Source organism: Pleuronectes platessa, chromosome 6, assembly GCF_947347685.1.
Source record: "Pleuronectes platessa chromosome 6, fPlePla1.1, whole genome shotgun sequence".
Classification (NCBI taxonomy): domain Eukaryota; kingdom Metazoa; phylum Chordata; class Actinopteri; order Pleuronectiformes; family Pleuronectidae; genus Pleuronectes; species Pleuronectes platessa.
In genome coordinates, this window is record NC_070631.1 from 24,072,015 (window position 1) to 24,099,307 (window position 27,293).

The window sequence follows — 27,293 nt, forward strand, 5'->3', positions numbered from 1 at the left end:
CAGATGGGGTGTTTAGTTCCTGCTGGCAGATGCTTGTGGATGTTTAGTCAAAGATCGACCTCTGGACAGTCGCAGACAAGCTACAGCTCAGGGAAGCTGTGCTGCTGCAGGAGGCTATTTAGTAGCACTTAAATGGCACTTACTTATAGCACTATGTAGTTTTGCTTTTTTGAAGAAATTGTACTTTCTTGATTCTTGTTGTTCTGAGTTTGTTCCCTTATGTTGAGTGCACTTATTGTAAGTCGCTTTGGATAAAAGCGTCAGCTAAATGAAATGTAATGTATTAATTCAACTCAGAAGAAGCCTCAGAAAAATCCCTCCTGTGTGCAGGAGAGGGGTTGAGAACCCATTTCTGATGCTCCTTGTTGTTGTTACAGGTAGCTCACTGGAATTTTGAAAGCAATTAATTTCTACATAAATGTTCTTATCCGTCTGTCCGTCTCGTCTGTCTCTTTTGTATTTGACTGAAGGTGGGGCTCAGTTTCTCCTCACACAGGAGGATGTCAGAGACTTGATCACATAACATCAGGCGAAGCAAAACAAAGTAGTGGACAAATCTCAGAGCCCATCGGTTATCGTTTGATCACAAATTAACTGGGCTTCAGGCCAAGACTTTATGTTCTCTTCACAGTACACTTTTTACAGTATAACTAGTTTCTTTTGACGGTTTCTTAACACAAAATACAAACACTTAAAAAGACAAACACTTAAAAAGGTTATGGTCCAAAAGACATTTTGCCTAATCTCTAATAACACCTATCTGCATATGACAGAAGACCATATCAAAAGCTGATAGCTGATGCATTTTGGTAAACGTGTTCCTGCCCAAAGGTTGGTCAAACTAGAAATGAAAAATCTGAATGTCCCAAAATTGAGTTGCTCGCCTGCAAATTCTGATGCAAAATATATTTTAGAGAGATACTAGCATCTACCAGCCACCACCATTATGTGTATACTATAGGATGCTTGGTTGGCTAATTACAAATTAGTAAGAACACATCTAATTTGCCTCATATCATAAAGTTCTTTTGGATTTTCTGGTTTATCGATTTCTTTAAATATGGTCATATCTACACAAACAAGGTCAGAACCCAAAACTCCACTGACGAAGCCTTGATATTTATACAGAATTTACTGTATGTTAACAGTAAAATATGAAACTTAACTTCAGAGAATGCAATATGGCAGCTATGAAGGTTAGGTTTAATGCTAGAGCATAATTTATCTCGAAAAATTATGAAATCTTCTGTTCTAAACGGCATGGACACATCAGAACCAACAATGAATTATCACAGAGTTCACTGAGGTGAGACTCAGCGGGATCGTGATGGAGAACGTTTGTTAGCTGCCCTGTTGACCAGCTGCTCTCACCTGGCCTGCTGGGATGCACATCCCTGGAAATGTCGGACAAAATTTTCAAGAACAAAAAGATCTGGTGTCCGCAAAGTGAAGAGTGGTGTTTACCCAAGAGTTTTTGTGTTTTAGTGTTACTAATGATGACGATTCACCAAAAATGTGCATTATCTACAGCTGTTGGTGAACAGGTCTAGTGAATGGACTGTCTCTAGACTTATGAACCAGTTTTAGACCCAAAATACTTTGTCAATTACCCTAAGACAGGAAATATTATTAAGGAGTAACACATAACTTAGTCTCGAGGGTTCTTCTAAGTCGGTCAAGGCTACTTTTAGCTTAAAGATGTTTTGTGAATATGGATGAATATGGTAATGTACCTTGACCCACAATGTTTTTAATTGTAAATCATATATTTAGTGTTTCAAAAGCACAGCACTGTGTTATCCAAGGAAACTTTAGCAAACTCTGTTATCAACAACAACTTAATACTGAGTGGCAGCCTGGATCACTAATTAGCTGCAGATACAAAGCCTGTCAAAATGGAAGAGATTTACTGACTTAACCTTCATGTGCTCGAGTGTTTTTGATGTTTTGGACGTCCTCTTACATTTTACACAAACCTAATGAAGTGCAAACTAGAAATCGAGCGAAACAAAGTTGTGTAATAAGGTCGTGACATCGCTTGGCCTTGTGATGTGGAGCACAGTATTAGAAACAAGAATAAAAAGGGCCTATGAGAGAAAAGCACGGCCTGTTCTTCTGTATCGGTCTACAACTGTAAGAATGACAGCATCAACATACAGCGGTGACTCACCAAGCAGAGACAAGTCATTCTGCCTGTTCAAGGTATTTTTCATGATTTAAAGCTTCATTGAACTCTGAACTTTTTATGCCTTTTCATCATAACTGTAAATTTACTAAGCTTTAACATAAGTTAACCTTCATTTATCCAAGTCTCGCTTAAGAAAGCTCAGAGGTTAAAGAGATAAAAAGTTCTGTGCACTTGTAAAAAACAGCTCAGCACTGAGTATACTGTCAAGCGTATTTCCATGAGTAGTTTTTAACAAAGTGCAGTCAACCGAAAGAGAGACCATCCTTTTTAGCAGAAACCAGTTCTCTTCAGCGGGCTTTCACACATTTTGTTCAGAAGATACTTGTTGAAACTGCCCCAGTTTCTTCTGGGGATTTTTTTCTGCCCCTGTGTTTTCTGTCACTTCGCATGAGCCCTGATGTGGTTATGGTTGTATATGTTGCAAATTGTTTCATGCTTTCATTCAAGTAGAAGTATTAGAACTATCTATCCACTACTAACAATCTGCATATCAACAATGACTAGTGGTGAGTGTCCGCAATTATGAATTGAATTACATTGTTGTAACTTTGATAAATTGTGTAAAGATGGGAGCAGGATGAGATATATTTATCTTCACAATGTATAGAAGATAGTGTAGTAAAATATATGATTTGTTGTCAGTTGTATGAAAATCTAATCTGAATTGAACCAGGTTGCCTACAAAACTTAAGTTTTGTAGGCAACCTGGTAGCACAGTATTTGGGATGCTTTAATGAAGTTTATAGAGTTGAACACATACAAGAGTTGAACACATACAAGATGGAATTTTCTGCTTTGAGATCTACATTTTTAGCCTGGATGCCGGACGAACTTAGCCCCGACCAAAAATGTTGTGGGCGGGGCTAAGTTCGTCTGGCATCCAGGCTAATACATTTTATGACTGAGGACCAAATACGATCCTTGTGGGACAACTTTATCAACCCTATAGTAATTTGATTTTAATCAGTCAGCCTGTTTCAGATGAGTTAAGCGTATACAAGGAGCAGGAAATAATTGGCTATTTAAATCGAAACATACTGCATTATATACTTTTCTTGTCTTCAGAACCACTCAAAGCACTTTACACTATAAGGTACATTCATCTGTTCACATACACATTCATACAGTGCTTCAATATGCAGTGCTTGTGTGAGTGTGTGTGTGTGTGTGTGTGTGTGTGTGTGTGTGTGTGTGTGTGTGTGCGTGTGCAACTACATTACAGATGCTATTTGATCTCTGCAGATGTATTTTCGTCTTTTATTTCCCAAGTCAAAAGGCAGAAGGCTTGAAATGTGCCACAAACAGCTATGATTCACAAGCCCCCAAATACCCCCATGGATTAGATGGAGAGAGAGAGAGAGATAGAGAGAGTCAGAGCTGACACACAAACAGAGAACAATCATTCTACCTCTTTCCCTTTTACTCCCCCTCAATGTGTCATTTTTACGTTAGCCAACACGGACACGCACATCCATTTCATCCTGGTACCTCATTCAATACTCTCTTTCCAGTCTTTCAACAGGATAGAACTGGTGTTTTCTCTCTCTCACACACACACACACACACACACACACACACACACACACACACACACACACACAACACACAGACAAAGACACACACACACACACACGCACACACATACACATCCACACACACACAGATGTCAGTCTGCATTATTGAGTATCACTTTGAGTTCTGCACAGAGAGAAGTGGCTTAAGTGAATAAGGCCTATATGGGAATGTGTTAAAAAAAAAAAATCTAACAACTGAGGTATTAATCAATTTGAAACAAATTAAACCTAAATTCTTTACCAGTCTCTACCACATAGGTTGGATGTTTTGTATTTAAACATCACAGAAGAAGATAAACATGATGGATGTGAACTCTAGGGGGCTGTGGCTGCCCTTAACATATATGCAGAGACAAATCTTCATACTTTGTGCCATAAAACATCAATAGTACAATTAAACACACTGCAGTACCAGTGTAAAAGCTGCTGATTTCAGAAAAGGTCTCATATTATTCAGCAATATCTCAAAATTGAAGCAGTATTGATTTGTAGATGACATTGAGATGGAGAAGCAAAATAATTCCCCATTTAATATGGGATGTTAACACCAGTTTGCAAGTGTGTGTGTGTGTGTGTGGTGTGTCATCTTGCTGATGCGTGTAAATGCAGAGAATAGAGTCAATATCTGCTTAACAAGCATGTCTTCAAGGAAAGCTGACCTCAGATTAATTTGTAGAATTGCTCAGTCTCTCTTCATGCCAGTTTGTTTACTTTAACAAATGCAGCTCAGTCGAGGAGAAAATTGAAAGTTAATGGACATGTAATTTGTGTGTCTGTGTGTGTGTGTGTGTGTGTGTGTGTGTGTGTGTGTGTGTCTGTGTTCGTGATAAATCAGAGCTATGCTGTTGAGTTGCTGTGAGTGAAGACTGAGATTACTTGCAGTATAGCATAAAAAAATACTTACATGTCCAATACTTAGTAGAGACATGCTTTTGATTTACTTGGGCAACATGATGCAATATCATCGACCTGCAGAGCCCCTGCCCATCCCCCGTTCTACACGTACGCACGCGCAAGGTTCCAAACGTGTAAAAATGGAAGTATATCTAATGGTAAGCTCTGAATGTAAATTAATATAGTGTAATTTAACAAATTACTTTATTATTATTTATAGTTTAGGAGTAAGGCTCATGTTTTATAAGTTAGCTTTGTTAATAAACAGTACCTTAATGTGTGTGTTTACATTTTGTATTGTCCAGACATTCTGCATAATATATTTAAGATGTGTTGCTGTTTTTAAAGAGCCTGTTGCTAACCATGTTTCGCTTACTATGCCACCACAATTGTAAAGGGTAATTGATACAGTACAGTACATTTAAGTTGAAAATCTATTGCACTTTTTAAAGTAACTTATAATTGAAAAGCACTTCAAGATGAGTATAGAGTCAAAAAACAATATATATAGTGTTCATATCCGCATACATGTGTGTAAGCAATCAGCTGTTTAAGATTCATGTTCATTATGTAGGCATACGGCTGTTTTAACTTATTAAATGTTTATATTGATAAATAATCAATGATTAATCAATAATAAATATCCATGAACTTTTTATAGAAGACAAGAAGATGTATATATAGATATTAATAGTGTTGGCAGCCTTGAGTTTGTATGTGAAACTGGTGGTGCGTGCGTACTCTACTATTTAACATTTTCCATCTCTGGTTTAAATGGGACAATCCATTTAACATATGATGATCAATTTATTTTTCATTAGGATTACTCGGCCTGTGAAAACATTTGCATAATGCCTCATTGACTTTGGAGACAGTGTTCTAAAGTCGGAAATAAAGAGACAATTTACAGTGAGAATTTACAAATGGAGTCAGAGACATTGGTGTTAACCAGGAGCAGGAGACTGTCTGCATAAAACTGCATCCTGTGAAGCAAAGGTCACGTGACCGCTGCTGATAGCTGAGTAGGTGCTTCTGCTACCGAGTTAATCTGCGAGCCCGTTTACAGCCAGTGGATCTCTATCTGCGGCGCAAACTGTCGAATCTTATCTTACACAACAGACTGGATGTGCATTTGCCAAAGTATGCTATTTTAAAAAGTGGATCCAATAGAGAAACTTCAACTTTTAGACAGAACTGCTGACCTAGAATGAAGGCCTGAGATCAGGGGAGTAATGAGGGTAAACGCAATTAACCACCGTTTACGTACCTTTTTGAATACAAAATAGTATTTAAGCACCTTTAACGGCGGTTTACTCACTTGTTATTTTCTGATTTATGAAACTTTTAGTCAAATTCAACACCATTGTTTACTAAGCATTATATGACAGTTCAGAGCACAACCTCACCTTGCCCCTTTCCCTTTTAACAGCCAAACACAGATCAGCTGTTCCCCCTGTTCCTTTAATGTCAGTCATAAGCGAGTTTATTCTCTTTTTACTCTCCCATAAAAATATGATAATGCCGACAGATATTCAAACAAATATATATTGCGTGTACATTTTGGCCTACGTTTCAGATGGTTCATGTGAGTCCATCTTTGGCTTTTAAATGTATTGAATTAAAAAATGTCTCTTGTTGAGCGAGAGAGAGAGAGAGAGAGAGAGAGACGCTAACGGGATTGAAAGTATACCACAAAATAAAACGAGTGCTAGCACAATCAGATGGTTGGGGAAAGCTACAAACTTCAAAAAAATCGTACGTTATGAGAACTGTGAAAAATATTCAAAGTTTTCTTAAATGTTGTTTTAAAAAGTTATGTTTGTATATGTCAGTATTTAGCTTGCATCAGATCTGTTTCGCTTAAGTTTTTCTTGCAGTGCTCAAATAAACTAAGTTATGAATGTAAATAACAAAACAGGTTGATGACAGCTTTGTCTCCAATTGTCACTGCTGACTCATCTTCCCAAGTCCATTGGGCTGATGTCGCAGGTCACAGGGGTTTGTGATAAAGATCTTGGTAGCCGAGCCTAGAAGCTAGAGCTCTAATGTCACCTGAAGTGTTGGTGTATGAGTTTCATTTTAGAAAAGGTTCAAATATATAGATTTATGTACTAATTGGTTAATGATAATTATTCTGTTATGACAGTGTCGTTGAGCTAAGCCCTATCATCATCATTTTTCAAACACACATATACACATATTATAGTTTGAGGAAAAAGTTTGTTATTCTACAACTGTAACAGAAAAAGAAAAAATTACAGACAAATGTGCAGTCACATACTATCAGACACATTGTTGTGTCTTACTTGTGTTGTAATATACCAAAAACAAACAGGATCATTTGTTTTCTACACACAGATAAATGGTTTTCTACAGTAGGCTAAGGCCTTTGTAAGGTATGCAGCATTAATTAACAGAAAAAGGTGAAGCAACAATGGACGTTATTCACTACTGTGACTGTCTCTGTTGTTCTGTCTCAACTTTCTCCCTTCTCCAGTCAAAGCACAGCGCAGTATTTGACTGAGAAAAAAGAATACACTGAAAAAAGAGGGGTAAAAGAATGGAGGTGCTGACCTAGACCACCAGCTGCGATGACCCTTCCTCCCAGGCAACCTGCCACAAAGTCAGCACGCTTCTCCCTCATCCTGGACATTCGGCTGGGTTTGATCCAGATGCCTGTCGGAGGAGAGACGACAGTCAGCCACAACAGAATAGACACAAGTTTCTCATTCTGAGGGAATAACTACACAACAAAGTACTGAATGTACACACTCACACATTACATATCACCCATCCCATATGTGAGCAACACATTCCATTGCATTCAATGGGACAATACTCGGCTGCAATACTTGCTCCCATTCAGCCACGAGAGCATTAATCAGGGCAAACAACACAGTTGGATGATAAAGCCACAGTCATCGCTACTCGTTAATATGGTGAAGGAGGATTGGTTTATCTAAATTAGCTGCAGATCCTGTCTTTTGTCCTCCTGTTATTGTTTGCAAAAGCTAATACATCATGATGACATAATTCTTATGATCATAAATCATTTGATCTATTATACGTTGAAGGTGCTATGGGATGCAGCTACAGCTTAAGAAAAACCTTTTTGAAATATATGCATGGCATTTGGGGATTTCTTTGATTTCTCTAGGATGTCACGTATCATATGAGATCATATGTTGTTATATGATGATGTTTTTGGGTTATTTTGTCCCACACAGACTCATAAACGCAAGATGTGATCCCCACCAACAGGAGTCAGCTGCAAGACTCGTATTAAATTATAGTTGAGCAACACCAGGGGTAGAGCTCTCATTTTAACGACTTATTCTCTCGCCAACCGGCACATACGTACGATCATGAGCTCTTGAAGATGAGTAAAAAGGAAAATAGAAGCAAATAGATTCCAGGGTGACTGTATCACCCTCTCTGATGGAGAGAGGAGCTCATCAGCTTCATAGAACCTCAGTATGTGAGACGGGCAGGCTCACGTCTGATCTCACCTGGCCACCACAGCTGTTGCCTGGGATGAGCAGCATGATGGTGGATCACGGTATCGTTCAGTGGATAGATGGACGGTTGAACAAATGAATTTTCATTCGACAACACAATAAGCTTAGTTCCAGCGAACAGACGGGGTTTGTTTGTTAATGTATTTTACTGCAGCCAAGTCTCCCAGCACTGAGGAGACAGACCGCCAATTAAAATGTTGCCAACAGTGAGCGTGAGAGACACTAGAGAGAGGGGGGTGATTGTAAAATTAGTTTAACAAAACAACTGTTGGTGTTGTTAAGAGGCAGGTGCAGTTGTTCTGTGAGGCATTTATATTCCCACTGCTTTTCAGTTGTTTTTATGAACTTATGTTAAAATATGCTTTTCACCACCCAAGAGAATTAAAAGAAAATATCACTTTGGTGGAAAAACTTAGAGGAAGAGAGAAGGATGAAAAAAAGCTCTAGAGAAATGAGGAATCAACACTTTTTCAAAGGAGAGGAGAGGGCAAACGGGTTGCAGTGCTCGTGTAAAGCAGGCTGCAGGGGAGTAATGGCAGAGTTGCAGAGCAACTAAATGATAATCTCTGAGTCAGAGGACGGACATGCAGAGCCCCTAGCAGTCCACTAATAGATTCGCTGGCTGCAACAGATCATCTATTCAGCTGAGGAAAATGGAAAAGGCCAGATAACATGCAAATATAGAGCAGATACATAGGAAGAGAAAAGAGAGTTTTGCTTTTAAGCAGGCCTGATATTATTTCCTCCTCTTCGCCTCCTCACCTCCTTAGTGGTGCAGCCATCTCTAAATTCAGTTCAGCCTCTGCACCACTTCTCTGAGGGGCCCACCTGTGTGTGTGTGTGTGTGTGTGTGTGTGTGTGTATGTGTGTGTGTGTGTGTGTGTGCAGTCCAGATAAAAAATATTCCTGCAACACATCACCTTAATCAGATGAGGGTGTATAAACTAAGTCCTGTGTGAAGAGAGGGGGTGGTGTATGTGCATTTTCACATAGTAGCCTGTCAAACATGCATGCTCACCCACTGCCACTCACAAGGCTTGACAAGCAGAAAGCGACTGAGAGACAGAGCCAACCATTCTCCAACCAAAAAGAGGAATATTCACATGCAGTATTTGTCACTGCCGCTTTAAATTTTAAGTGGACAAATGAGCCACTTAGAGGAGAGGATGCGGCCATTTGTCAGCACATATCATTAATTCAGTTGCTCTAGCCAAGTACAAACTTTGGGGGAAATTAATGAACTGTCCATAATTCACTTTGGCCAACATTTCCCTTGTTCCTGTTGGACAAACTGAATGCCTGAGATGCACACACGGAGAGATGTGCTCGCTCTCACACTGTCTGTGATGGTGAACAGGAGCGGCTGAGTTGAGTGACGTGTGGGGCAGATATCTGCCTGGAGGACTCAGCTGGAGGAGAGGAGGATGCGTTTATTTAAAGCTCGAAATCAATCCTCTTCCTTCTTCTGTTGCGCCCTCCCAGACGCCAGCGCTTCACTCAGTCCACAATTTCACCTATGCATACAAAATGATACTCGCTCCAGCACACACACACACACACACACACACACACACACACACACACACACACACATGCAGTCACTGGAAGGATATGGTTGTACCCCACCTGACGCCAGTTTCAAATTTCATCATTATAGAAATCGAAAAATGGAAAGATATTGGGAGGGTTATGGGATGTGATAGTCAGGCTCTCTCACACATCCCATTCTTATAAATGACCAAAAATGCACTGAACATTTCAGGCAGACATCCAACACCTACGCCACAAGTGATCTGATTCATTTTTCACATTCCTTTATTTCCGATGATTGAAAATCCAAGGAATATTCGATTTAAGAGAACATCGTTCTCCAAAAATACAATACAGTTTGGTAAGCTCCAGTGTTAAGAATAGCTTTTGAATGACTGAAACTTTCTTTACTATTATGCTGCAGAAATGAATAATTTCTGTGAAAATGTAATATTTGTGGTACTTATATAACAGAACCACAAATCAAGCTAAACTATAGGTACTGTGCTGCCAAAGAGAAATCAGAGGCTGGGGCTTATCCAGGGGGACACTGGCCGAGGACTAGACTGGCCATCTGGCATACTGGGCACTCTCCCAGTGGGCTGACGTGCCTTTTGGGAAAAGGTGCCGTAGAAATAATGATTGTAATAAAAAATCATTAGGTCTAGTTCATACAATAAAATATATTTCCTTGTTCTAACGTCCATTGACGACAAAGTACAAATCCAAGCTAAAGTGAAAAATGAAACACAATACGAGGGTGCAATTTCACATCATCATGAAATGCAATATAAAACCATTAAGATATTCCTCACCACCCAGACACTAGTCTCAGCATGTGAGTCATCACAGAGATACAATTGCATAATGAAGAGAAATGACCTCAATACTGTGCATCCAGGGTGTTGAAAAAGTTGATGACTGTCAGAAGGGGTTTGTTTTCCCTACACACTCGACCGAGTTACTTCAAGGTCTACAGTGTGTATAGCCACGCTGTGTCGTTCCCATATGGTGGAATGCATCTGCGTCTGCTGGCTGACAATAATGAGGAATTCAGCGATCTGTACAGGCAGGTAGGATGAGATTTCATCAGTGATGTGAAAATAATACAGGTCAGTCATTCAGGCGTACTGAAAACAAAGTGAACAGTTAAACAGCCATATGCAAACAATTTTTTACTAACATACATTGGCCGCTTCAGACATGACCTGCCAGAGTTTGTCTCTCACACGTGCACAATGCAGCAGGAGGTTTCCTCGAATTCACAACAGCATCAAATCCTCCTCATTATTCAGTGGAAAGATTGAGCAGACAGAGGCAGGAAGTGACGTATTGACCACGCTGCTGAAATCACGTGTTTTACAGCACCCCTATGCCGTCCTAAATTATTATTACAACAAACTCCTTGGACATCTTAGTCGGTGTCTTCTACATTTGTGACACTACTTTTTCACCAGAAGATATTTGTTTTCTGCGTTGAAAGGATCATTCGCAGTGAATCCAGCGGGGGATACTCTACAGCAGGATTCTTCAATAGGCGGCCCGCGGGCCGAATCCGGCCCCCGAGCTGCTTTGGACTGGCCCCCGGAGTGTGCTCGAAAAGTGCTTGAATAAAAAATATATAATTTTTTTTTTTAAATACAAAAAAATGTTTAAACTAACAATTTAGTAGGACTTAAATGGCACTTACTCATAGCACTTTGTAGTTTTGCTTTATTTTGAACCGGGCCGTGGGTCATTTGGTACCAGGCCGCCCAGAAAGAATAAACAACTAACATCATTTCCGTTTTATTTATAATCTGATTCTGAACGGTGTTTTATTTTGAAAAATGACCGGATCCTCTCCGTTATGACCCATGCTTTACGCATGTCAAGACGCTTGTCTCGGTCACGAACACAAACCCAGACGGTATTTGTCGGACCCATTTGTCAACAAACCAGTTGAATCCAGCATGTCTGTGCAAGGAGAAGATCAGCTGCTGGAGATCGCAAATGATGTTCGAGAAAACAACTCTACTGGTGTTCTGGATTAAAGTCACAGCAGAATACCCTGAGATCGCCACAAGAGCACTAACAACTCTGTTGCCATTTCCGACACCATATCTGTGCGAAGCGGAGTTTTCTGCTGTGACGGCAACCAAAAAGAAATTACGGAGTAGACTGGACATCAGCAACACACTTCGGGTGTCATTGTCACCCATTAGCCCTAGATGGGACCGCCTTGTTGCAGAGAAACAGGCTCAGGGCTCCCACTGATTCAGCGTTGTGGTTGTTTATATTTTTCATGCATTTTATAGTTGTTTTTTATTTGTGATTGATTCATTGTTACTCACTGTTGTGTTGTTGGTGCAATGTTACGAGGACGCTGCTAATAAAGTTGCATAAGAATACACATCAGTTTCACATTTATTATTATTATATTAAAAAAATACCCCAGTTTTTATGCTAGTTGTATATCATTATATTTTGTCGTATTTATCTGCCACATACGGAGCACCTCTAGTGACATCGGTTGAATTTTTTTTAATTAGGAATTCATTTGTAATTTTAAATAAATTGTTAATACGCAGCCTCGAATTAATTATTGCGTGGCCACGTATTAATAATTCGAACGAATCACAATATAATTATTGAACGAATTAACAAGATGACGCCCGTGCACATCGCATATCCCTTAAGGGAGAGCGGGGTAATGTTAGCCTGGATGCCAGACGAACTTAGCCCCGCCCACAACATATTGGTCGGGCAGTTCGGTCTGGAGTCGCTCCATTGGGAAAAAATTATGGGGCGTGTTTCAACTGACCAGGAAGTAAAATTCCTCTTCGCTCAATTGGATAGACCTACAACCAATCAGAGCAACGTAGTATGTGACGTATGCTAAGCAACGCATTGTGAGTTATTTACTGGGTTCACACCGGACGCTTCAGCGCAGCGCCAAGCCTTAAATAACAGCTGGCTCCCATCCACTCCCATGTTAAAACTTTGTGCCGGTCACACCGGAGGCTGAAGCACCGCGAGGCAGCCTTGGCGCAGCGCGGTGCTTCAGCCTCCGGTGTGACCGGCACAAAGCCGTGCAGCGATCTACTGGATCAACGGGTGATATTATTAGCGCTGCCCGGCGGTTCAGCGTCGCTTCAGTGTCCGTTGTGAACAGCCAAGCGCCGGGGCGATAGGGATTAGCGCGGTGCTCTGGCGTCGCCTCCACGTTCTGTGTTCCTCTTTCAAACTGAATGCGCTGTCGATGTCTTCTAAAACAGACTCAATGGCAGCATCTACACATCTCAGCTCGCCAGCGGCAGGCATGTTTGTTGAAAACGAATTCAACCCGAGGGCACAGTGATGACGTGGTTGATTACGTTACCGTTGATCATCTGTCAATCATCGTATAAAGCCCGCCCTGACAATCTGGTTGGCCCGGTCGGGCCATAATTTTTTCCCAATGGAGCGACTCCAGACCGAACTGCCCGACCAAATTGTTGTGGGCGGGGCTAAGTTCGTCTGGCATCCAGGCTAGGGTAATGTGGGACATCGGGTGATATGTGAAACATCCCCTGTATCTAGGCAACGGAACACATTTGTGGTCATGTGACCATTATGTTTTCAAGCCCCTCCCATTCCTCCCTTGCCATGAAGGAGAAGTTGGTGCTGGTGCTGTGGAAAGTATGTTTTTTCACAAAAATGTGTTTTTTGCATGTAAAGTAAATTTTCTTGCTTTGAACTTAATTAACTGTTGTGTCAAAACAAATTGATTCAGGTAGAAAAAATTATATCATACATGTTGGTGAACTTCCAATATATAAAACCATGTGATTGATGCCAGCTGAAGATTACCCTGAATTAATAAGAGATGTTGTTTTTCTAAAATTCCGGCTTCGGGGTAAAGTGGGACAGTATCACACTTTACCCCACCATGAAGCACAAGTTAAGTTTAGTCTTAAACATATTTTAGTGTTATATTACATTATATATGTTTTTAATTGTAATGTCATACACATTGTAGAAAAGCCATCATGCCAAGAAACTATACACCAGGAAGACAACCTGGGGCCAAACACCCCTCGCAGAGATGGAGAGTGCAGCCGCTGAGGTCATGCAATGAAAGAAGTCCTTAAGAAAAGCTGGAAAGGATAGAAATATTGATAAGACAACCCTCGAAAGATTCATAAAGAAACAAGAGAAAGGGAAAGTAAAATCAGTAGCCTGGTGTGCAGTAGCTGAGGTAAAGAGAATATTCACAGATGAGATGGAGGAGGAGCTTGCCAAACACTTGAAACAACTAGCTGACCAGTTCAATGGCCTTGCTCCAGTTAAGTGCCGTGAACTGGCATTTGAATACGCAGAGAAAAACAATTTCCCTGTCCCTGCCAATTGGACAGAGAAACAATGTGCAGGTAAGCTAGGGTGTACAAGAGATCACATGAATTCTTATAATCATAAATGTGCTTAATTGACCAATCCCCATGATTCTGTTACTAGTCCGATATTAGTGGTTGTCAATCTAGCTGTTGGGCTTTTAACTATGGTAATTTTAAAGTGGAAAAAGAAAGTGGACCACTTTACCCCGTAGCTGGGGTAAAGTGGGACACAAGACCACTTTTTTTAAAACAATCATATTTTCACTGCCCTTTGTACTGAAGACATTCTGATCATTTCCATTGCTAGAAAACATCCTGAATTAATGGGAAATGTGTACATTTTTCTGATATATCGGTTTAGCTCGCCTAGAGGGGAGCAAATGTAAAACATGTTCCACATTACCCCGCTCTCCCTACTGACCAGCATGTACATGACTGCAGGCGCATTGCCCTGACAACTTATAAACCTGACTTCACTGCTCTTGCCAAGTCAAAAAGATGCCATTTCTCTCATTAGATGGCAAATGTAGGCAAATTACATGAAAGTTAATAGGCATGTTAGTCAAGCAAGCAATTAAGGTTCATTTTTGTAACAGTATGATTTAATTATGATGTTATTCACCTCATTAATTGTCATGCATTGTTATGTTGTAATTCAATTCAGAGGCCCACTATGCAGTTTTATTTTGTATTTGTTGGTGCACTTTGAAGTTGTTCTAAGTAAATTCTAAACAACTGATACAGTTCACCTGAGCTGAGTGATTAATTTTGAAACACATTTCCTTGATAGACTACCATGCACTTTTAAGTTGTTGCAATTCTATTCAGTTCCATGCAATGCACGTTGTTGGTGGAGATACATTTGATTCTGCCTGTCACTCAAATCAGTTTAATCTTAAGTATTGAGGATAATGACCAGTAAAAATGTGTTGGTACAGCTATGTACAATGAAGTGCATGTTTTTGTTAGTTAATTGCATTTCTCCAATTGTCTGTTAATATGGCTTGGTTATTGCTCACCTGGTTTGATTTTTGAATCCTTGGGCCTATGCAGCTCCAAACTAATTGAAGAGCCCTGCTCTGCAGACTTTATTCTATGAGGTCAGGCGGAGAACTGAGAGACTTGGACATTTGTGTTCAACATGACATACGGAATAAGAGTTCAGTGCATGTCTGGAAGCAGCTATAGTGTAGTGTGACAGTTCTGTCAGTAAGGCAAACAAGCAGTCAGACAGCAGAAGGCCATGGAATTTTAATTAAAAAGGAATAATAAGGCCATAATAGCTGTTAGCCAGCCGCTGAGAATGGTAAACAGTGAGGAATAATCAGTCGATGCTTGTCACAATCAAATCTTTTTAGTTTCTTTTCTGTTAATAAAACTACGTAAACATAACACTAAAAGGACAGGTTGTAGTTCTAACACACAGCCAGGGAGCTGGCAAAAGTCCAAAAACTGTTATCAAGTGGACATTTGGAAACAAAAGATTAAGTAGATCTCGGTCCATGCAACACATTGGAAAGTTAAACATTGCTTCATATTCTATCAAATTTTACAAATACAAAGCATGTTTAAAAAATTGAAACAGTTCCAATTCAACAGACCCCTGAAATAGATGACATGCAATGTTAAGTAGCAGCAGTCAGTATCACTCAAACCTATATATCAGCCTCACTGTAAAATCTTCATTGCCAATAAACCAGGTAGGATGAACAGAATAAAAAGGTTACAGTATAATATATATGCTGTAAATGATCATCTCAACCACTAGGTTTAGTATGGGGTTCACCATTAGAATATAAAAAGTGTGGCTGGCTTTAGAAAAGCCTTTTTGATATAACTTCCCTGAGGGACAAACAAATGTAACACTATATTTTCCAATGCTTCACACGGGTGAAACCACCAGCCACTCCCCAGCTCTCGTGGGTCTTTTTAATGCTCTGTTGAATCACACATAACACGCTACTATAAACGTTGCCTTCTCTCTCCTCCCTTATCTAGGTTTTCTGCTGAAGCTGCTTGTGCAACATAAAGCCTTCAACAGTCTGTCTCCCTCTTTCTTTATCTGCCTCTCTGATAGTGATTATTTTCCCCCTCTTCTCAGGAACTGGATTTGGATTTCATCCACACACAGAGCCTGACGCACACTCACACACAAACAAACACTCAGCCTGAGGCTGACACTGAAATGCAAGTTTGATGAATAGCAACCTTATCGATTACAAGGATCGATGCATTAATCTGCATGCTTAATGCGGATTGAGAGGATGTGCCAAGCAGTCAGGGGAAACAATACACCCAACAAGACTTAGAAAACGTCCTATGACTGCAGGGGAAAGAGCAAGTGTTAATTTATCATGTGAAGTTCAGACAAACCCCATTCACAGTGTGGACAGCTACCCTTGAAAAGAAAGGACAGCTGACTGAGCTGAATATGAGTCCGAGGGAACGAGGGAAGATATTACTCAGCTCATTTTGGATCTGATCCTGGACCTCATGTCTTATCCAGGAGGGCACTAAGCATAATTATGCCTCTGTGACGAAGCTACGCCGTAGCTACGTACGGGGCCAAGCATCCATAGTTATGTGTAGGTGAATGTGAGTTGTGCTGTTATTACAGCACCAAAAAAAAATAGGCGGTAAAGCTTCTATGCTGGAATTGATATATTCTGGTTTCTGGTTCGCTAATATATACAAATTCTCTGGCATCTCTGTTTACTTCAAAACAGTGGCAAGTGGATCATGTTGGATTTGGAACTGATGGATGTTGAAGACCAATTACTTTTTCTAAAACAACTACAACGAAGAAAAGAAAGACGGTGTCTGTGTTTGTTTCTTCAACGCTGAAATGGAACATAGTCTACCAGAATTGTGATGCTTTCACGGTCTGAGCCTCAATGCCTAGGGTACAAGGTTACGCGTAGGCTACTGAGTAGCTTCAACGCAGAAGCATGAATTGACCTTTAGGGAACAACCCGAAAGAAGAAGGATAAAGGAGACAAAAGCTGCATGTTTCCACTTGTCTGCTAGTGACCCCCCCACCGGCCTTTCAGTAATCCTTTAAATATTCCTGCTTAGTGGGTGATGCATGCTTTAATCAGTTCTACGGCTCTACAATATCATGCTCTTTAACTACTGATCTCCCCACAATTGTTGATTCAACACCATGCATGCTTTCCTTCGAAATCCCTTCGCTCATTTAGTTGTGTGCAAGTGTACCATGAATGACCTTCCACAGCAGAGACATGAACAAATCAATCCATCAGTCAACTGCTGCATGAACAACCAATCACTGAAAGCAGAGCCTGAACCGACACACAAAAGATTTATATATATAATATATTACATATAACAATGTTATATGTAATCCTGGACTGTGAAAAGGTCGATCTGCAGCAGGTAGTGAGGTGTTGGTACTTAACAGAGCTACTGCAGTTTCTACATCCCACATGAGAACCATTCAGGTCCATTATATCTGACAGGTCTTTAGCTTTGAACTGGAGGAAGTAAAGAAGGAAACATCTGTGAAATGAGCCAATGATCTTAAGCAATGATAATCTGTACATTATGAACAGATCAATTGTTTTTGTGTAAGAAGTGTATGCCAAATTCTAATATTAAAAATTATAACTGAATTAACACGGCAGATGAAATAGAGAGCATTTTTTTCCAAATGACGTCTAAAATAAGAATCTATCAAATTAACTAATTTCTGAAGCTGAAACTGTCATGGATTTATGCATTATTCAACCTCTTTATGAAGTCTGGGATGGATAACTGTCAACTACTAAATGTGCAAATTGACTGCAATGATGTGTTTCATGTGTTGCAAGTTGATACACACACGATGCCCACTGAAAGGAGAAATGCAACTTGGAGTCAGGTGTTAGTACTGGATGGAATTAATTGATCACTGAACATGGGAGCTTTTTAAAATCCCCAGTGATTGTTGGAAGGCGTTGTTAAAATGTAATGATCGTTAGTTAGTGGTCAAGTGAAGTCAAGGGAAATATCTTGTGAGCTTACCAGATATGTTCATCCAATCTTGTTATGGGTAAAGCCAACCCTCAAATACATGTGGACTTTATGCAGTTAAACTAAACTGCATTTTGTGGGAAACATATTTTCAGTCAGAGCATGTTTTCTTTTAACTTAAAGGAGACAATCATTTCATTCACGATCTTTTATTGGGGGCGTATGAGAGGGCCAATAAGAGGGGCTGGGATGTATGAGTCACATGTTATACCTCACTCTTGCTGCCTTTTACAGGATTACCAAACCTAGCTTCCATGAGGACATTTTTATTTAGTCTTCAAATAACGTAGGTATTTGTTATCCTCCATCTGATCTGTAGTACAATACCCACTGTTATCAAAGCCTCAGACACAACATATATATTTACATTCAACAGAAACCACGATCTTTACAACACAATCCCTGAGATGGCTAAAGCTAGCCAGTGGATGTTAGCGGACTGTGAATATGAACCCTGATCTCTGGTGTGATATTCGTCCACTTTATCCCCCCCCAGCCACCAACTACTGTTGAAGCCAGCGATTACATTTCCACCAAAACATATTTGTTGCAGCACTTTAGAAACACAACATCTAGACATGGTTGGTAAAGCAGAAAATGAACAAGGGTTTTCAGATGACATTTTAATTGTTCCGGGGGGGGGGGGGGGGCTTTATTACTGCAACTGTATAGAATAGTAAGAATTAGAGATGAATAAGATTAGCTACGGGGCAGAGGAAGAGATTTCTAAATGATGAATCTTTATCTCACATTTATTGCATCATGTTTTGCTCACATGGGAAAAAAACAAAGATGTAAAATATATTTTTCTTGAATGTACACTGAGGTATTAGCATCTACCAATGAGAGATCAGATATGACCATCCGTCTATTATGAATCAGACATGTGGGCCTGTCACTCAAACACTTTAACAACCTGACTATTACACATTCATACAGCTTTAAATGGCAAGAGAAATCAAAAGATTGTTAGTAATATGTTGGGAGGATAAAGCCGTGCAAGAACGCACGCTTTTCAAAACCGCCCAAAAAAGAAGAATAAGAAAGAAAGTGAGGAAAAAAATACAATATTGAGTATCCATACATCTAATCTTGAAAACAATTCACAGTAACAAAGAGAGGCCATGAAGGGGGGGGGGGGGGGGGGTGTAAACATGACAGTGATGATTCACAAAATGTCTGATGGACGTCGACAGCAACTGACAGGTTTTGAGCCATCGCTCAGCAAATCTGCGGCCTCCTCTCTATCACTTATTCGCACACACATAAATATTCCTCAGACAGTGATTTAATAGAAAGAGATGCTGATAATATAAGATTCAGTTGCTATTTTAAAGCCACCGTGGACTATAATGAAAAAATGTGGATGATATCTCGTCTTTTTACCTGTTTTAGATTTCACTCTTTCTTACATCTCCACAATCATGACACTGATATATTGCTTCTCATGTAAACTCTTGGATCTCGTTTTTCCCTTTCCCTCATTTCTTCTTTGTTTTAAAAGGATACGTTCACCAAGCAGCCTGACCGTCATGATGTGGATGAAGGTGAATGTAGCTCAATTACTGTGTGAAAAACAACCAACAGTGGCCAGTCGAGGCCACAGTCCACATCCATTAGCCTCTCAGCATGTGTGTGTGAGCAAACAGGAGTGTACGCACACACGTGTAGAAGTGAAATATGAGACACACTGCACAATGTGTGTGTTCATGCTTTGAAAGTAAAACTGTGGTTTGCCCAAGGAGTATTGGTCACCTTCTTGTAGCTTTGTCTAACCAGGACATAGCTTTGCTTTTACTTTCCAAGTTTCTGAGCATCTTGCAGTTTGCTGTTGTGCTGGTGTGAGTGGACAAGACAAAGAGCTATATTTAAGACTGAACTTTCCATCATCCCGGCCAACCACTCCAGTCATGTTGGATGAGCAGTTATCCTTCTCTGATCATTTGTGAATCTGTCTGTACGTTTAGTACATGGTTCATTTTTTATATATTGGGATTCTATTGGAGGTAAATTAAAACAATCTTTGACACATGTCAGAACCTCAGTGAAAAAACAAATCTGTCTGCAGGGCTGGACACCATTAGATCTAAGTGTGAAATATCTTTTGGCAAACTGGTACATTGAAAAATAAGTAGCCAGAGACAAAGGGTTTGTGTTTACGGCTTTTTTCCTGCCACAGAGGAAAAATTGGCTCAGAAGGAAAAATAAAAGAACAATGTTGAAGAGCGAAAAGCTTTGATTCAACAAATTCTGTCTGAAACGCTAAAAGGAGCCTGGAGGAGGACTGATGCTCTGGTGTAAACACGCACTCACAAAGGACACACACTATGAGGGCAGATCGCTTTACTCTGACAAGGTCATTTTTAAGAGCTGATGGATTTCTTAGAGAAGAGAGCTCCATCATCTCATCGTCTTCAAATTGAGTTCCTGGGGCAGTCGGGCACATCAAGTGTTTCTCTCTTGATAAACCTTGACTTTGTCTGACAGGTGATGTAATCACTCTCTAAAGCCTTATTGTCAATAACTCAAGGTCATTATTTAAATAACATTCAGCAGAGAAATAGTGGGTTTGATATGAGCTCTTTGTTACATATTTAATTCAAAGTCTAATACAAAATGCATTAAACTCAAAGCCTGTATCTCTGTCTTCGTGAATAAGTAACTAAACAGGCTGTCAAAGCACATAGCTGCTGCTTTATGCCTTTGAAAGATAAGGCCTAATTTTCTTTGCACTTGTTCTACAAGGGGATTCATGTCACCAAGGTCACAAATGCTTTTCAGTGCTTAGAAGACCATGTTAACCTCAAATTGTAATCATAAAATCACCTCACAATAGTCTCACTAATTATCTCTTCATGTCCCTAATCTCAGTGACACTTGTGGTTCTTTAGCAATTATGTGTTCCCATGTTTGATTGGAGTAATGACTACTTTAGATGTCAGCTCTTGATTAGTGACCTTATCCTCTTATATGCTACATTTTGAGGTGAACAAAGTATATTACTGTAACAGCCCATTATCCGGGAAATTATGTTCATATTTAACAATGTCAAACCTTTAAATTAATGTCGATAACATTAACTACAAAGCAGGGAGTAACAGTGAGGGGAAAGTCAGTAAATGTAAAGCAGTGAAGGTTGGGGTGATGAATGGGCGGGTCACACATTGAGAGTTGGGTTCCTTTAGCCAGTTCTATTTGGATCCAGTTCCTGGGTAGTAAATATGCCCAGACTGTTTAAGCTCTTATGCTAATAAATCTATTTTTTCTCCCTGTTTTTGGTTGTTAGAGAGTAACATTGTGGAAAACATAGAGCGACCATTCCAGCTTCTCTTTTTTAGCACGTATTGACTGTTTGAACATTTAAAATTACCAGTGTCCTCGATGATTTAAAATAAGAGCTGAGGCTAATGTAATATTAACTGTGTAATAGAATCACTGAAAGTTTTGTCTGTTGGTTAGTGCACTAATGTTGTTAAGTTTGAGGTTTTTTGGGGATTACGTCCATGTCCAATAGCAACATTTTTTAAGTTGCTGCCTTATAATATATGCACATAGCATCTATGATATATATAGGGTTAGGGAAAGATCGAAGGTAGGGTTAGTCAAGTTCAAACACTGTTTTTGTTTTTTGGTTGTTCAAGTAAAATGTTTCCTATGAAGACATGGACACTTGGCGGCTGTGGCTGAGTGGGTAGAGTGCACGTCCTCCAACCTGATGGTCGGCAGTTCGATCCCCAGTCTGACCCATCTGCATGCCGAAGTGTCCTTGGGCAAGATGCTGAACCCCCGAATGGCCCCCCATAGAATAACAAAGTGCTTCGAATAGATGCACTGTATGAATGTGGGTGTGAATGGGTGAATGCAAAACTGTACTGTAAAGTGGTTTGAGTGGTCATCAAGACTAGAAAAGCGCAATATAAATACAAAACCATTTACCATTACTGATGCACTGATCGGCTCTGACATCATCCTGATCCGTATACGTATGCTGGACTCATACAGCCATCACCTACCCAAAGGAATTATTTTCTCCAATGAAGCCACCCGCATTATCATTCCAAAAATAGCATCCACTGTGCCATGATGCCAGACTCAGCCTCACCTTCATGATGTGCCAGGTTGTGCTGAACGAGCGCTCGCTCACAGCACTAATGATTCGTCCAATTGAACTATTTCGCCAACCCAAATCCTCCACTCCGAATCAGAAATATACATTTTTATGAGCCTAAAACCACGGGGTAGAAATAACTGCACTCCATGCATCACTAATGGAAACTGTATAATATCATCACCTAACTTTTTCCTTTGCAGCCATCATAATTACACAGCTCTTGGAAGGAATGGCTATAAGAACTGTCTGAGAGTCTATCTAACAGTGTTTTGCACATACAGTGCCTTGCATAAGTATTCACCCCCCTTGGACTTTTTCCCATTATGTACTGTTACTAACTGGAATTCAAATAGACTTAAATAAACTTTTTCCCATTTGATCAACAAAACATGCATAGTACTTTGGAGGTGCAAAATAAATTTTATTGTGACACAAACAATAATGAGAACAAAAAAGTTGACATCTGTTGGGTGCATGAGTATTCACCCCCCTGTGTCAATACTTGGTAGAACCCCCTTTCGCTGCAATTACAGCTGCAAGTCTTTTGGGGTATGTCTCTACCAGCTTTGCACATCTAGAGATGGAAAGGTTTGTCCATTCTTCTTGGCAAAAAAGATGAAGCTCAGTCAGATTGGATGGAGACCGTCTGTGAACCGCAATCTTCAAGTCTTGCCATAGATTCTCTATTGGATTGAGGGTTGGGCTTTGACTGGGCCATTTTAAGACATTAACATTCTTTAATCCAAACCATTCCTTTGTAGCTTTGGCTGTATGTTTAGGGTCATTGTCCTGCTGGAAGATGAACCTCCGCCCAAGTCTCAAGTCTTTTGCAGACTGCGTCAGATTTTCTTCAAGGATTTCCCTGTATTTGGCTCCATCCATCTTTCCCTCTATTCTGACCAGTTTCCCTTTACCTGCTGAAGAGAAGCATCCCCACAGCATGATGCTACCACCACCATGTTTCACTGTTGGGATGGTGTGCTCAGGGTGATGGGCAGTGTTGGGTTTTCGCCACACATAGCGTTTTGCATTGAGGCCAAAAAGTTCAATTTTGGTCTCATCTGACCAGAGCACCTTCTTCCACATGTTTGCTGTGTCTCCCACATGGCTTCTGGCAAACTCCAAACGGGATTTTTTATGGATCCCTTTCAACAATGGCTTTCTTCTTGCCACTCTTCCATAAAGGCCAGATTTGTGGAGTAGACGACTAATAGTTGTCCTGTGGACAGATTCTCCCACCTCAGCTGTGGATCTCTGCAACTCCTCCAGAGTAACCATGGGCCTCCTGGTTGCTTCTCTGATTAATTTTCTCCTTGTCCGACTCTGCAGTTTGGGTGGACGGCCTCCTCTTGGTAGGTTTGCGGTTGTGCCATATTCTTTCCATTTTCTTATGATGGATTTTATGGTGCTCAGAGAGATGTTCAAAGCTCTGGATATTTTTTTATAACCTAACCCTGCTTCATATTTCTCCACAACTTTATCCCTGACCTGTTTGGTGAGCTCCTTGGTCTTCATGATGCTGTTTGTTCAGTAATGATCTCCAACAAACTCTGAGTCCGTCACAGAACAGGTGTATTTATACTGAGATTAAATTGCAGACAGGTGGACCCTATTTACTAATTATGTGACTTGCAAATGTGACTTGTGAATGCAATTGGTCGCACCAGATCTTTGTTAGGGGTTTCACAGTAAAGGGGGTGAATACATATGCACTCAACACTTTTCAGATTTTTATTTGTAAATAATTGTGAAATCCATGTAATATTTCCCCCCACTTCCAAATGATGCACTATTTTGTGTTGGTCCATTACATAAACTCACGATGAAATAAATTTTAATCTGTGGTTATACCATGACAAAATGTAGAAAAGTCCAAAGGGGGTGAATACTTATGCAAGGCACTGTATACTAATCAATACCAAGCAGACCCCAACCCTAACATTTTACAGTCCAGTAGTAAAAACAAAGATTTAACAACCTAATTTACATCCAATTAACAAGCTGAGACTTGTTTAATCATCCAATACCAGTTGTCTTTGCTTTGGATTTGTCTTTTTATGAATCCATACAGAATTGGCTGTTTGCATACTTGTTAGTGTTTTGTATTAAAAACTATTTCACCTTGAGCACTTTGTACAACAAAAACATAATTAAACATGGTGATCCTCCAGGAGGTGGTTGTAATTTTAATGTTCATTAACGTGGCAGTAAATGCCACAGTGGGAAGCAACTCCATTATTCTCTTCCAACTTTCTGCCAGTGTTGCTTGAGCACTGCTGACCTTAACTCACATCCGTACATAATGCTCCCACTGATCCTCTTAATTGCATTTTGTTGACAAGCCGCATTCATTTCTGAGGACACACCATTATTCCAGGGAACACAGGATGCATGGGGGACCTATTACGCACCCATAAGAACTGAATTAAAAGCAAGTATATCATTGAGTGTTGCGGCTATGTATGTACAATAAGCTGTACCATGTACGACGTCTTCTGTGCATGGCTTGTGATGGGAGAAACTTTCTTCTCATGCTGCTAAACATATGGCACTGCATAATGAAAACATCTTCTTTTTCTCCCCTCCCCCGCTCCCCAATCAAACCTCACTCATTTCCCCCTGAGATGCTAAAATGCATTTGACCACAGCTGGGAATCAAGGAAGCCTTGGCACACACACATGGCCACAAAATTCCTGTTACAGCATGTCTTAGCCAAAAAGTCTGAATTGTAATCCCATCTCTTAAACACATACGATATGATATTCTACAGCGAAACAGCTTCATACTTGTCATAGTTACAGTTGCTTGCAGCAGCCGTCAGTAAGATAATCTGTTAAATATGCATAGATATAATTACCATATAGCCTTTGTGTTAATTAGCATACTAAGGTGGCTGCAGCATCTCGTGCCCCCGTGCTGCATGCTGAGCGAGATGAGTAGCAGGAGAACAAATCACCTCGGCAACCAGTTGCCTTTCAACACTACAATCAGCTTGACAGGCTCTGGAAAGGACACTTCTGCTTGATGAAACTGATTACCAGCATTGTAAGAAGGTGAGGGCAGGTGTAGTGAACAGAAAGCAGGTTGCAAGTTTTGGATCGTGTGGTTTTATTTTGGTATTTCACAAGCCAAACCTCTGGTCAATGTATTTGCTGCTGAGTGGGCGTGAACAAAAAGTGTGCGAAATACTGCACGTTTGACTGAAGCAGGGCCATCGAGGACAGCCGGAAGAAAAACACTTCGGATGAGACAGAGAGTGAGAAAAAGTGAAAACCTTTAAAAAGGTGAGAGACCTGGGGAGTTGGATGGGGAGGAAAATGTGAGAGGACTGTGTGAATGGACAGGATGAGAGGGCAAAAGGCTCAAAGGAAATATCGCTCAGACACTGGCAGACTCTTTGAAAAGCCTGCTGCTCTTCAAAATCCACCCAATTACACATTTAATGGATAAGACTCACTGGGGCAGACCACTGACCCAATACGATCACTATTTGTCCAATGCTTGTTTGTAATCATACCTGAGCTTTGGATTTATCTGCTTCTGAGACCCTGTTGCTTAATACTCCACATATAGAGGGTTTGAATGTCACTTTCTCTTTAACGTTTCCAAAACCAAAAGTAGAGGAGAAAAAGGTAGGGACAATTCATACTGAGCACAGGGTCAAATAATCTGGCCACCCTTTTCATTTGTCCAGCAGCAGCTGTAAGTTTGAATGTCCCTGAACAATAAAAGAAAAAATGCTCTATACAAGGGGGGGCACTGCATATCACAAACACTATGTACACAGTGCAAGCAAAAATAAATAACTAATATTCAAGGATGAGGAAGTCAAACCTGGATGACCCCGTCAGACAAACAAAAACAGAGTCGCGGCCATTATATGTGACCATGTCTTTATTATCCTCTCACTGCTGAAATGACGAGGGATATGGCGTGTTAAGATCTGTTGGGTTTGTGGACTTTTGGTTAATTATCTGGTTGACATTGTGCTGCTAGGATGGTTTAAGTGTGTTTCCCTGCCTCTACACTGCCTCTCTCCTGCAGCGTGTGCTGCTGTCTGGGCATGAGGTCAGATGTCTGCTCCTCCATGGACCTGTTTCTCAACCCAACAATCAGCTACTCACCTTGTTACAGTATTTAAGAACCAAGTTTTTCACAAGAACTTTACCTGTATTCTCGCTCTGACCTGCCCCTCCTTTGGATTATTTATTTATTTGGCTACTTGAACATTGATTCCCTTGAGCTTTTCCCCCTTTGCAGATTTGTTTGATCTGTTAGTCACTATAGTCCACATTAGTCATACATACACTGTCTTTAAATTATTGTCGCACTCTACTCTTGTGTTTGGTGTTGTACACTTTGAATCCATTACCTGTTTGTTTCCTGACACCATATCTACACAGGTAGCGACTCCTCTTCCACATAGTCCACCATGTTGCACCACCATGTTTCAGCAGTAGCCCAGAATGTACCAACCAATACTGGCTCTAGAGAAGGCCTCGACGTCTCCATACATTCTCCTACAGGAGTGATAGGGGAGGGGTTAATGGAGGGGCATTCACATCACATCTCATCCCAGTGCGCCTCGTCAGCAGAAGGACAGGTACAGGAGAGAGTGAGACAGATCCAGTCCAGTGGTGCTCTTTCATCTTGGTGCCAAGTGACTGTGTTTTGCGCAGCCCACCACCTGCCACAGTTACACCTGTCAACTGTGACTCATATTTCAATGAACTGGACAAGGAAAAACCAAACCCTGATTTATGTTCTTCAACTGACATATCACACAGAGGAATCTATTTCAATATAGACAAAAGTCACATGTTAGTGTGTTTTTTGACCAGTGGAAAGGGGCTTAGCGCAGTGATTATGTTACAGGTTTTTATTGACCCGAAACGAAGCTGCATTCACTTAAAAAGGTGAGAATGACTAAGGTGCTGCAGCTTTCACTGGCTTTGTTAACTCGGAGATACTGTATCTTTACAAAGCAGTGACTCACGCTGAGCCACAGAACATCCATTCAGCCTGCAGCTCGCTCTGCTTTTCACCAGGCCTGAATACTAATGTGGGGACCATTTAAATGCAAATTACCA

General features: G+C 40.4%; 1 protein-coding gene across 1 annotated transcript in view; it reads right to left on the minus strand.

Moving 5' to 3' along the window:
• Positions 1 to 27,293, minus strand: part of LOC128442767 (kelch domain-containing protein 8B) — a 132,199-nt gene that overhangs the window by 14,851 nt on the left and 90,055 nt on the right. Inside the window, exon 4 of the mRNA XM_053425343.1 lies at positions 7,231 to 7,332. Within this exon, the coding sequence (XP_053281318.1) occupies positions 7,231 to 7,332 (102 nt within the window). The remainder of the gene's footprint in view (positions 1 to 7,230; positions 7,333 to 27,293) is intronic.